At 44.8% G+C, this 10,440-nt stretch overlaps 1 protein-coding gene across 3 annotated transcripts; it reads right to left on the bottom strand.

The window, feature by feature from the left end:
- Nucleotides 1-736: 736 nt before the first annotated feature.
- Nucleotides 737-9,733, bottom strand: zfand2b (zinc finger, AN1-type domain 2B). Of its 3 annotated transcripts, none has more exons than XM_004917642.4 (10): nucleotides 9,598-9,730; nucleotides 7,771-7,849; nucleotides 6,281-6,375; nucleotides 5,915-6,046; nucleotides 5,105-5,256; nucleotides 4,668-4,766; nucleotides 3,915-3,969; nucleotides 3,510-3,595; nucleotides 2,476-2,551; nucleotides 737-1,499 (listed from the first exon to the last, which is right to left on the bottom strand). In XM_004917642.4, the coding sequence occupies exons 2-10, from the start codon at nucleotides 7,823-7,825 to the stop codon at nucleotides 1,449-1,451; spliced, it is 801 nt and encodes a 266-aa protein (XP_004917699.1). In that variant the 5' UTR covers nucleotides 7,826-7,849; nucleotides 9,598-9,730; the 3' UTR covers nucleotides 737-1,448. The 3 variants fall into 3 exon arrangements, with proteins under 3 accessions (XP_004917699.1, XP_004917700.1, XP_031749089.1); XM_004917643.4 differs by having other exon boundaries at nucleotides 1,448-1,536; nucleotides 9,598-9,733; XM_031893229.1 differs by lacking the exons at nucleotides 737-1,499; nucleotides 2,476-2,551; nucleotides 3,510-3,595; nucleotides 3,915-3,969; nucleotides 4,668-4,766 and having other exon boundaries at nucleotides 5,101-5,256; nucleotides 9,598-9,733.
- Nucleotides 9,734-10,440: the final 707 nt, after the last annotated feature.

The following is a 10,440-nucleotide window of genomic DNA, read 5'->3' as shown; positions in this document are numbered from 1 at the left end:
CTGTGCAAAATAAAAAATGTTTTCAATATAGTTAGTTGGGCAAATATGTAATCTATAAAGGCTGGAGTGGGCAGATGTCTAACATAATAGCCAGAACTCTACTTTCTGTTCTCAGCTCTATAACCTCTTAGTTAGTCAGTGACTTTAGGGGGGCCACATGGGACATAACTGTCTGCAGGTCAGATTCAAAAAGCAAACTAACTGACAGTTATGTCCCATATGGCCCCCCTCAAGTCACTGATTGGTTACTGACCAAGAGCTGTAAAGCAGGGAGTAGTATTCTGGCTATTATGTTAGACATCTGCCCACTCCAGACTTTCGAGATTACATTTTTGCCCAACTAACTATATTGCAAATATGTTTTATTCTTCTCTCCCTCTGTACCTTGGTATTAGGTTTGGTAATAGACCCAAGGGGGGGGTTATGTAATAAAAGGCACTAAGTTTGCCCAGGAGCAGTAACCCATAGCAACCAATCAGCGAGTAGCATTTACTGGTCAACTGTTTAAAAGTTATTGGTTGCTACGGGTTACTGCTCCTGGGCAAACCTAGTGCCTTTTATTACACTCAGGGGTAAGGGGTTTAACTCCTTGTGCCCCACGAGATGGCAGCAATGTGAGTAGGCAGGGTTCTCATTGGACAATCTGTTTGCCAATAGCACCAGGAAGTAGGGGTGAGATCCCTAATAAGCCTGTTCCTAAAATATACAGATTTTTCTTAAAAAGATACAAATGGTCTGAGTGACGTTCAGAGTAAATATTACAGCAAGTAATCGGTGGGTTTATATCCCCTTTTTTTACAATTACAAAATCACATGAAATCATTGTGAAAGATTTACCAAGTCCTCCTCACACACAGACCTCATACAATCAGATCAGGCACTGTTCAAGGGTAACTGGCAGTCAGTATCGATACTTCCCAGAGCAGGACAATTTGCTCCAATCAGATTGTATGGAAAGCCTAGGATTCCCTCGGCAGGATCTAGCACCGTATTCATTAACAAGCAAGTGGATTTGAATCCATTATGGATACATGTCCAGTGTGGGATTTTAATTATATTAATATATAGAGAGAGCAATATATCGCAATATTAGTATTTTTCCAACAGGCTGGTTTGTGCCAAGAAACATCAACATGTGGCTCTCCTGCTGCTGTTTGACTACAACTCCCAGCATCCCCTGATTGTAGTTCAACAACAACCGGAGAGCCAAAAAGCGATACTGTTTCCTTTATGGACCCAGTCTATGGCTTGCAGAAGGCAGCAGATCAGAAAGGGGTTAATTAATACAAGACTATACAAGCGACTTGTTTGTACAAAGGTATCGGAGAAGCTGCTCCCCCCTGAGATCCAATCAGCACTGACGGGAGGAAACGGCCCTCTCGGTGTCCGTAGTGCAGATCCGCCGGCGATGTGTCTGTGCTGCAGTCTCGGTTCCACGGGATCCTGGGCTACGACAGGCTGCACATAGACTGTTTGGCGTCTCGGTTCTGCCCTTGGATCTGAACGTCACAGGAAAGTTTTACCAGCCATGCTTTGCTTTTAGATATCAAATAAATAAGGTTCATATTACTGAAAGTAAATGGTTCTTATATGGGGAATTTGTTTCTGGATGATAACAGGACACTGACTTCCAACCCTCAGTCTCCTCCCTAATGCTAACCCCCAGCATATGTTACTCTGAAACTTACCCCCATACTGTACTGTCTAAGGGAAACACTATGGCACCTCCTACCCATATGTATAAATACAAATATACAGAGAAGGAATGTTCTGGGCACACAATAAGCTGTACCTCCATACTGTACTGTCTAAGGGAAACACTATGGCACCCCCTACCCATATGTATAAATACAAATATACAGAGAAGGAATGTTCTGGGCACACAATAAGCTGTACCCCCATACTGTACTGTCTAAGGGAAACACTATGGCACCCCCTACCCATATGTATAAATACAAATATACAGAGAAGGAATGTTCTGGGCACACAATAAGCTCTACCCCCATACTGTACTGTCTAAGGGAAACACTATGGCACCCCCTACCCATATGTATAAATACAAATATACAGAGAAGGAATGTTCTGGGCACACAATAAGCTGTACCCCCATACTGTACTGTCTAAGGGAAACACTATGGCACCCCCTACCCATATGTATAAATACAAATATATAGAGAAGGAATGTTTCGGGCACACAATAAGCTGTACCCCCATACTGTACTGTCTAAGGGAAACACTATGGCACCCCCTACCCATATATATAAATACAAATATACAGAGAAGGAATGTTCTGGGCACACAATAAGCTGTACCCCCATACTGTACTGTCTAAGGGAAACACTATGGCACCTCCTACCCATATGTATAAATACAAATATACAGAGAGGGAATGTTCCGGGCACACAAGCTATATGCTCATAGCTGAAGACCAGCAACAAAGTTCCCTTATATTAACAGCCATACTAGCAAACTCACCGCCTGCTGCCGCCTGTATTCCTCCTCACTAGCTGAGAGAGCCCGCGCCAGGGCCAGATCCTCCTCCTCTTGAGAGCTGAAAGAACACATTTTGAAAAAGTTAGGGGTAAAGGGACACTGCGATGATATTTATGGGGCACTTTTTATTTCTAAATGACACTTTTACATAGGAAATAATTCCCTCTGCCATTTAACATTTTATTCTTGAACCAACAAATGTATTTGTAGCTGTAATATTGGTGTGTAGGCGCCATCTCAGTGCCTTGTGCCTGAGTCTGAGCTTTCAGCCAGCGCTACACATTAGAACTGCTTTCAGCTAACCTATTGTTTCTCCTACTCCCATGTAACTGGAGGAGTCCCAAGCCGGACTTGGATTTCTTACTATTGAGTGCTATTCTGATACCTACTGGGAGCTGCTATCTTGCTCCCTTCCCATTGTTCTGCTGATCGGCTGCTGGGGGGGAGGGGGGGATATCACTCCAACTTGCAGCGCAGCAGTAAAGTGTGCCTGAGTCTGAGCTTTCAGCCAGCGCTACACATTAGAACTGCTTTCAGCTAACCTATTGTTTCTCCTACTCCCATGTAACTGGGGGAGTCCCAAGCCAGACTTTATCTTTTACCTGGGTAACTGCATCCATTCTCACCCTAGAACTAATCCAGGTACAGAGCTCTGACTCTCTATACTTCTTATTCCTAGGCTGCTTCCCATGGAAAGGCACAGGGTGAGGTGACCCCAACTAAAAAGGGCTGACTAGGGCTACCTCTTTGAAATGTAATGCAGTTTAATGGAGCAAGGGCTCCCTCTAGAGTTCAAAGCTCTTTTCTGCTTTACACAGCTCAAAGGTCCATATATTGTAAACATTCCTGACTGCCTTCTCAGTCAGAACCAATGCACCCTTCTCTGTTAGGGAGAGACTGGGTGCTCCTACCCAGGTGTAGATAACTAATAAAGCTTAGGCCATAAGGCCGAGGTTCATACAGACTTACCCTTAAACCAAATCTTACACACCCACCAATCCAACCCGAGTACTCACCTGTGTGACTGTGCGGCTGCTGCTGCTGCTCCAGAAGATTCTGCAAGTGACATTTCCAGTGCCCTCTGTAGAGCCTCTTCCTCTGTCTGACAGAACAAAGTGGGGTCAGGTCCAAGGTAGCAAAAAAACAACAATGAATATTCTCTCACAAAGGGAAGAAACACAGTATTCGGGGTACAAAACCTCTGTATTATTATAAAGAATAAACTATAGAATGTTATACTTATTTAACATGAAAATACCAAATTTATGCAAGTACATAATAACAATAACTTCAGGTATAATTAAATTCTGGTATTCCTAGTCATTAAATGAGACTGCAGCTAGAGGGAATTGTAAAGCTGATTTGCTATAAAACTGCCCCTGATTTAGTCCCAAACGAAGGGAAGAGAGAGAGAAACCTACCAGCCCATTTTGCAAAGATGCTGCGGCCGGGGGCTGAGCGCTGGGGACACTTGTCCTTAAAGAGACAGGGAAAGGCCAGTTATATGCAGTAACATTAATAATGTGATAGCACAGAATAAAACCTACCAGTACATTAGGGGGTATAGTACACACAAATACAAAGCTGCGATTCTTTTTAAAATATTATAGGTTCCCTTCCATGGCACAAAATGGGATTTGGAAACCCTGTGAAGATGCCAACAATCAGGATTTCCCCACACATTTCCGCGTGATGATGGGGCCAATAACGGCCCACATATCAACACTGCCCCCTAGTGATGTTTTAAGAAACTATGATCAACTACTGTCTGCCACAATGGCAGCATTTAAGGTGGCCATACACGTAATGATAGCGGATCTTCTCCCGATATCCCCACCTACGGGTGGGCAATATCGGGGGAATTTAGACTAATTCGCTCGTTTGGCCCTGGGAATTATAACGACAGTGAGCCAATGCAGTCCCCGATCCGACTGAATTTTTTTAACCTGCCCGATTTATATCTGCCCGATTTCAGGCCAGATATCGGTCGGGCAGGCCAGCCGTTGGTGCCCCTACACAGGCCGATAAGCTGCCAAATCTGTCCAAGGGACCGATATCGGCAGCTACAATCGGCCGTGTATGGCCACCTTAACTTTTACACTTTTTTGGGGGGGAAAGATAGAATGCATTCACTTAGAAGTGCAGCACAAATAATCACAAAAAAAGTGTTTTACCTGATACGAGGGGGCTGTGTGGCCGGTCTTGGCGCTGCATGACTGGAAGGTGCTGATGCCTTTGAAGTGGAAGGCTGAGATCTCAGCAAAGCTGCGTGGCTACAAGAAAGAGCAGCAAATGAGGTTATAGCTTAGAACAAATCAAGTATATATTACATTTATTTCTATTAACCACCTGTATGCAGCCTTGTATCATTATATAGTTCTTATATTACTACTCTTTTATATAAGGAGCAAAGTGTCCTGCTGTCTGATTCGCTTATGCACACTGTGCTGATTGGCTGAACTCTACTCCAAACCTTTAGCGAATAAGAGTAGCAGAAATGCTAATTAGACATGGCGCTGTCAACAAAATTTGGGAGTAGGAGAGTTAATAAATGATGTAAAAACCCAGGAATATAGGAATATAGCAAGCCCATAATATTTGCTTTACTTACCCAGCCCTGGAAATGGGAGCGCTCTTCCCCTTGCACTCATGATCAAGTGGGTGTCTGTGCTTGAGGCAGAAGTTTCCGTGGCAATCCTCACAGATCACCTTCATTAGCTCTTTCTGTCGGCAGCCCGGCTTCGCACACTTATTAGTGAAAATCTAAGATAAAAAGCAAGAGATATATGTGACATTGTCCAATTTCTAAATCATACTTTTAAGATTTTAAGATTCCAAAAGGTACCAGACTCCCAAATCCAAGCCTAATGAATCTTGGGAAGTACTCTGGGGGTGCAAAAAGTGTCCTGTCCAGTTAGCTACAGACAGAAGAATTTAGCTTTATCTGTTTTGGAATAGACTAAAGGAAACAGCGAGACAGAAACCTGGTTAAAGTAATAGAAAACAGTCAGATTCGCTTACCCAGGGAGCAGTCACTATATGAGACAATATGGACTAATGCCACAAGGGGCTGATTTTCAGGCTGCAGATAAACACAGGCTCAGAATCAGCCCCTACGCTGGCATCAGCCGTTCCCCATTACTGCTCCTGGGGCCACTGCGTTGACTAAATCTGCTCTGTGTGCCTACACCCAGGCCAACGTCAGCATAGGGGCTGATTCTTGGCCTCTGTTTATCCACAGGCCAAGAATCAGCCCCATATGGCATTAGCTTTACCCTTCATGACCTGACATATGCTTTTTATGCCTCCAATTGATTGCTGCTGCCACAGACCAGTCCCAAATCATCCATATTGAAAAAGTTAATGTGCAGACACCCACAGGAGAATCACGCTTGCCCCAAGCACCTCCCTAATCTCTTACCTTCCGCTTCTGCCGAGCAGGGTCGGACTTGCAGTCCCGATCAATGTGTTCACCAACAACAATATCAGGAGTCTGTCCTCTTGTTATTGGGATTGGGGTATTACAGAGGGGGCAAACAGGAACCTGGACATCCTATAAAGAAGAGAATGATCCAAAGATTAAGGGATGCAGGATTTATGGCAGGATTCGACCAGATCCCTAGTGCTCAGGCAACATGAATCTGGTCAGGTGATTGAATAACTGAAGGCAACAATTTACTTTTCTGATCATGGACATTTTTTTGGATTCTGCTCAAGTCTGAATATTTAATAAATGGATTCCTTTGTTTGGGAAGGGCTATTAAATAACAATTAAAAAGACAATTACCTTTTTATATGCTGAACTGCATTTGTGCTGCGTATAAGTGATGTGATCTTTGCAGAATATTTGCTCACAAGCATCACACTTTAAAGGCAGGAAATCTGTGAAACACAATGACATGATTAGTAGCTATACTGATAAACACACACCTGGCGCGGCTAGCTCGCTCGTCCCCACACCCTGTGCCAAAGGTACACGATAAATCTATTGTCCAGTACCCCACAATGTGCCCAAACACTGCCAGATAGGGGATTCTTAAGTTGGCCATACACGGGCCGATTCTATCTGCCGATATGGGTCCCTTAGACCGATTTGGCAGCTTATCGCCCGTGTATGGGCAGTAACAACAGGCCTGCCCGACTGATATCTGGCCTGAAATCGGGCAGGTTAAAAAAACCGCAACGGCTCGTTGATGCAGTCCCCGAACAAACGGATGCCTATACCCGATGTTCTAATTCGATAGTGCCAAGCGAGCGGATCTAAAGGTGGCCCTACACGGGCCGATTGTAGCTGCCAATATCGGTCCCTTAGACCGATTCGGCAGCTTACCAGCCCATGTAGGGGAAACAAGGACTGGCCTGCCCCACCGATATCTGCCCTGAAATCGGCCAGATATTGATCGGGCAGGTTAAAAAATTCAGTCAGATCGGGACCGCATTGGCTCGTTCATGCGGTCCCCAAACCGACTGTGCCTATTCCAGTCATTATAATTCGATTGTTTGGCCCCAGGGCAATCAGATCTTTACGTGTATGGCCACCTTTAGTCAGACAAATTAGCAGCCAAAACTCCTATACAAAGGAACTAATGATCTCTTTCCAAATCTAGATAAGAGCAGCTTGTTCTTGGGTATTTAGTTAGTGACTGGGCAGGGCAGATATTCTGCTCAACCAACGGCTGCATCTGGCTGTGTATGAAATGAATAGGCATTAGCCCCTCCTGGGCCTCCCTGCGTAAGCACTTGGATCTGCCCCACATGGTGAATGCGGGAACCCAAAGTGAGCAGCAGCCTGAGGTGCACTTTGCAGGCCGTGTTTTACTGCCCTGGACTCAGGCAAGCTTCATATAACCCTCCAAAAGGTACCCAGTGATCCCCAATCAGTGGCTCAGGGGCAACATGTTGCTCCCCAACCCCTTGGATGTTGCTCTCAGTGCCCCCAAACCAGGGGGTTATTTTTGAATTCCTGACTTGGGGGCAAGTTTTGGTTGCATAAAAACAAGATTTCCTACCAAATAAAGCCCCTGTAAGCTGATAGGGTGCATAGAGGCCCCTAATAGCCAATCACAGCCCTTATTTGGCTCCTCCATGAACTTTTATGGTGCTTATGTTGCTCCCCAAGTCTTTTTACATTTGACTGTGGCTCACAAGTAAGAAAGGTTGGGGATCTCATTGCTATAATCCTGCCAGTGAACACATGGCATGTCAGATAACCAGCCCACTACCTACAGAAGTCACACAGCGCTGGTTTAGGTGAAAATGAAGACAGAGATTTCTTACCAAGCTGTTTGCATGTGGTCTCGGAGCAATGCTTCCCTAGGTCAGGAAACTCCATAGCCAATAGCACAAGCAGGGCCTCCTATGAATTAAATGACAGAGGGTAACCAATCGCCATGAAAATTATCGGAATAATAATTCGGAGCCCACACACAGTCCGGATATTGTATGAGACAGATTTTATTGATGAGCGTATGGGCCGCTTTACACACATTACCAATGGTGCCGATATAGACTCCTATCTAATTTGTCCTGCTTTTTTTAATATTCAAATGTTAGAATGAATGTGTGTTATGAAGTGTAACCACGCTGCAGCACTCCGAATCTTGTACAAAGTGTTTATTGTGCAACAAACCAGGCATAAGCCCTTTCTCAAGCCTTTTGAAACTTATGCCTAAACATTGCCCGACTTGTTGGCCCAATAAAAACTTTTTGCAAGATTCGGAGTGCTGCAGTGTGGTTAACTTCAGTTACAAGTGATCTTGGACCCGCCGCTACATCAAGCAGTTGGTATAGGTATATAGGTAAACCCTTGTATTCTGATCTTGCCCTATGTATAAGCCAAGGACACAGGGAAAGGAAGGGGCTCGTTTATACAGAGCTAACAAAACTTAAACCAACACTGCATGGAGGGTATAAATGCGATAATTCTTTTCCAGATTAAAAGAAAGGACATTTTCAGCATGTTGAACATGTGTGTACTGGCCCTTTAATTATACTACTATTATATCCTGACATCTTATAGCACTGGTCTTGATACTGATTAGAAGATATAACAAACTGCAAGGTATACAATAAATGGGATACCCAGTGCATATAGGGCCACACTATACTCATACATAGGGCCACACTATACTCATACATAGGGCCACACTATACTCATACATAGGGCCACACTATACTCATACATAGGGCCACACTATACTCATACATAGGGCCACACTATACTCATACATAGGGCCACACTATACTCATACATAGGGCCACACTATACTCATACATAGGGCCACACTATACTCATACATAGGGCCACACTATACTCATACATAGGGCCACACTATACTCGTATATAGGGCCACACTATACTCGTATATAGGGCCACACTATACTCGTATATAGGGCCACACTATACTCGTATATAGGGCCACACTATACTCGTATATAGGGCCACACTATACTCGTATATAGGGCCACACTATACTCGTATATAGGGCCATACTATACTCGTATATAGGGCCATACTACCCAGAATTCCTGCCTGCTGAACTGCTGTCTAGGATGCTGGGACCTGTAGTTCCTTGACTAGTGTCAGGCTGCTAAACTACAAGCTATATGGCAACCCCAGTTATAGGGTGCCCCCCCTGGCAAAAGCTCTATTGGCAAGACAGAAAGGGAATTACCCCCAGGCACAAGTCAGCATATGACTAGCCCATTTTTCAGCCCCCCCTCCAGAACAGCCGGTGTGAGCCCCTAGTTATTTACAGATCTGTTAGCTCCGCCCTGTCAGCTGACCCCCTGCCCATAGTATAAATACACCCAGAGCTAGGAATACCCGCCAACCTGTGGAGCTGATACAGTGGGAATTGCAGGGAAACGAACCCTTGGGGTTAAATGTACTTATTAGTCATTGTGCCGGGTAAGTAGCGGTAATGTTATTGTGCCTGGGCTGCCCCACACTGGCTCTGTGCTGTTCCCACTCCATGCCCTGCTGGTTGGAACATTCTGCCACAGACTGGCCTTCCAACACGAATAAAGCGAATCCCCATTGCCACCAACCCACACAAACATCCCATGCTTTCCCCGAATATCCCCACTGCTGGTTACACTCACCAAATAACAGCCCTGAGATTCACACTCGGAAATAACGTCACTTCCTGCTCGTTTCCCGGGAGACGCTCAATGCGTTCCACACAGAGCCAATCGTGAAGCCCCAGCGGCCAGAATGAGGCGTGGCCGCCGCCATCTTGGGACACCCGGATGTTGGGCCGCAACTGTGTGATATCAGGTAGTAGGGCGGGGACTAGTGTGTTTGTCAGGCTTATGCAATATGTTATGGTGATTTTTCTATCTGCTCAGTCATGCAGGAACCATCTTTTCAAGCATGAGTTTATTTGGCGCCCCCTATTGACTAATGATTGTCATAAACCCACAAAGAGAGTTTACTATAGGGCGGTGGCTAAGTCCTAGGGGCTGATTTACTAAGACATGATTTCGAATCCGAATTGGAAAAATTGGAAACGAACATTTTGCGACTTTTTCGTATTTTTTGCAATTTTTTCGTCGACTTTGCGATTTTTGCGTAAGAACGCGAGTTTTTCGTAGCCATTCCGAAAGTTGCGCAAAGTCGCGATTTTTTCATAGCGTTAACACTTGCGCGCAAAGTCGCGCCTTTTTCATAGCGTTAAAACTTAAAAGGCGCGACGTTTCGCGCAAGTTTTAAAGCTACGAAAAAATCGCGACTTTGCGCAACTTTCGTAATGGCTACGAAAAACTCGCGTTTTTACGCAAAAATCGTAAAGACACCGAAAAACTCGCGTTTTTACGCAAAAATCGTAAAGACGCCGAAAAAAAATCGCAAAATTACCGATCATTAAGAAAAAAACGCAATCGGACGCATTCGGCCCGTTCGTGGGTTAGTAAATGTGCCCCCTAGAGTAAAGTATATGGCCTGAG

This window comes from Xenopus tropicalis, chromosome 9 (assembly GCF_000004195.4).
Source record: "Xenopus tropicalis strain Nigerian chromosome 9, UCB_Xtro_10.0, whole genome shotgun sequence".
Classification (NCBI taxonomy): Eukaryota; Metazoa; Chordata; class Amphibia; order Anura; family Pipidae; genus Xenopus; species Xenopus tropicalis.
Note: the sequence above shows the minus strand (reverse complement) of the source record. Positions and strands in the feature narration are given on the sequence as shown.

Coding starts and splice junctions, on each gene's coding strand:
- zfand2b (XM_004917642.4), bottom strand. CDS start 7,825: ATGGAGTTTCCTGACCTAGGGAAGCATTGCTCCGAGACCACATGCAAA. Junction 3,970..4,667: donor ACACAGCCCCCTCGTATCAG/GTAAAACACTTT, acceptor TGTCTCTTTAAG/GACAAGTGTCCCCAGCGCTC. Junction 1,500..2,475: donor AATACAGGCGGCAGCAGGCG/GTGAGTTTGCTA, acceptor TGTGACGTTCAG/ATCCAAGGGCAGAACCGAGA.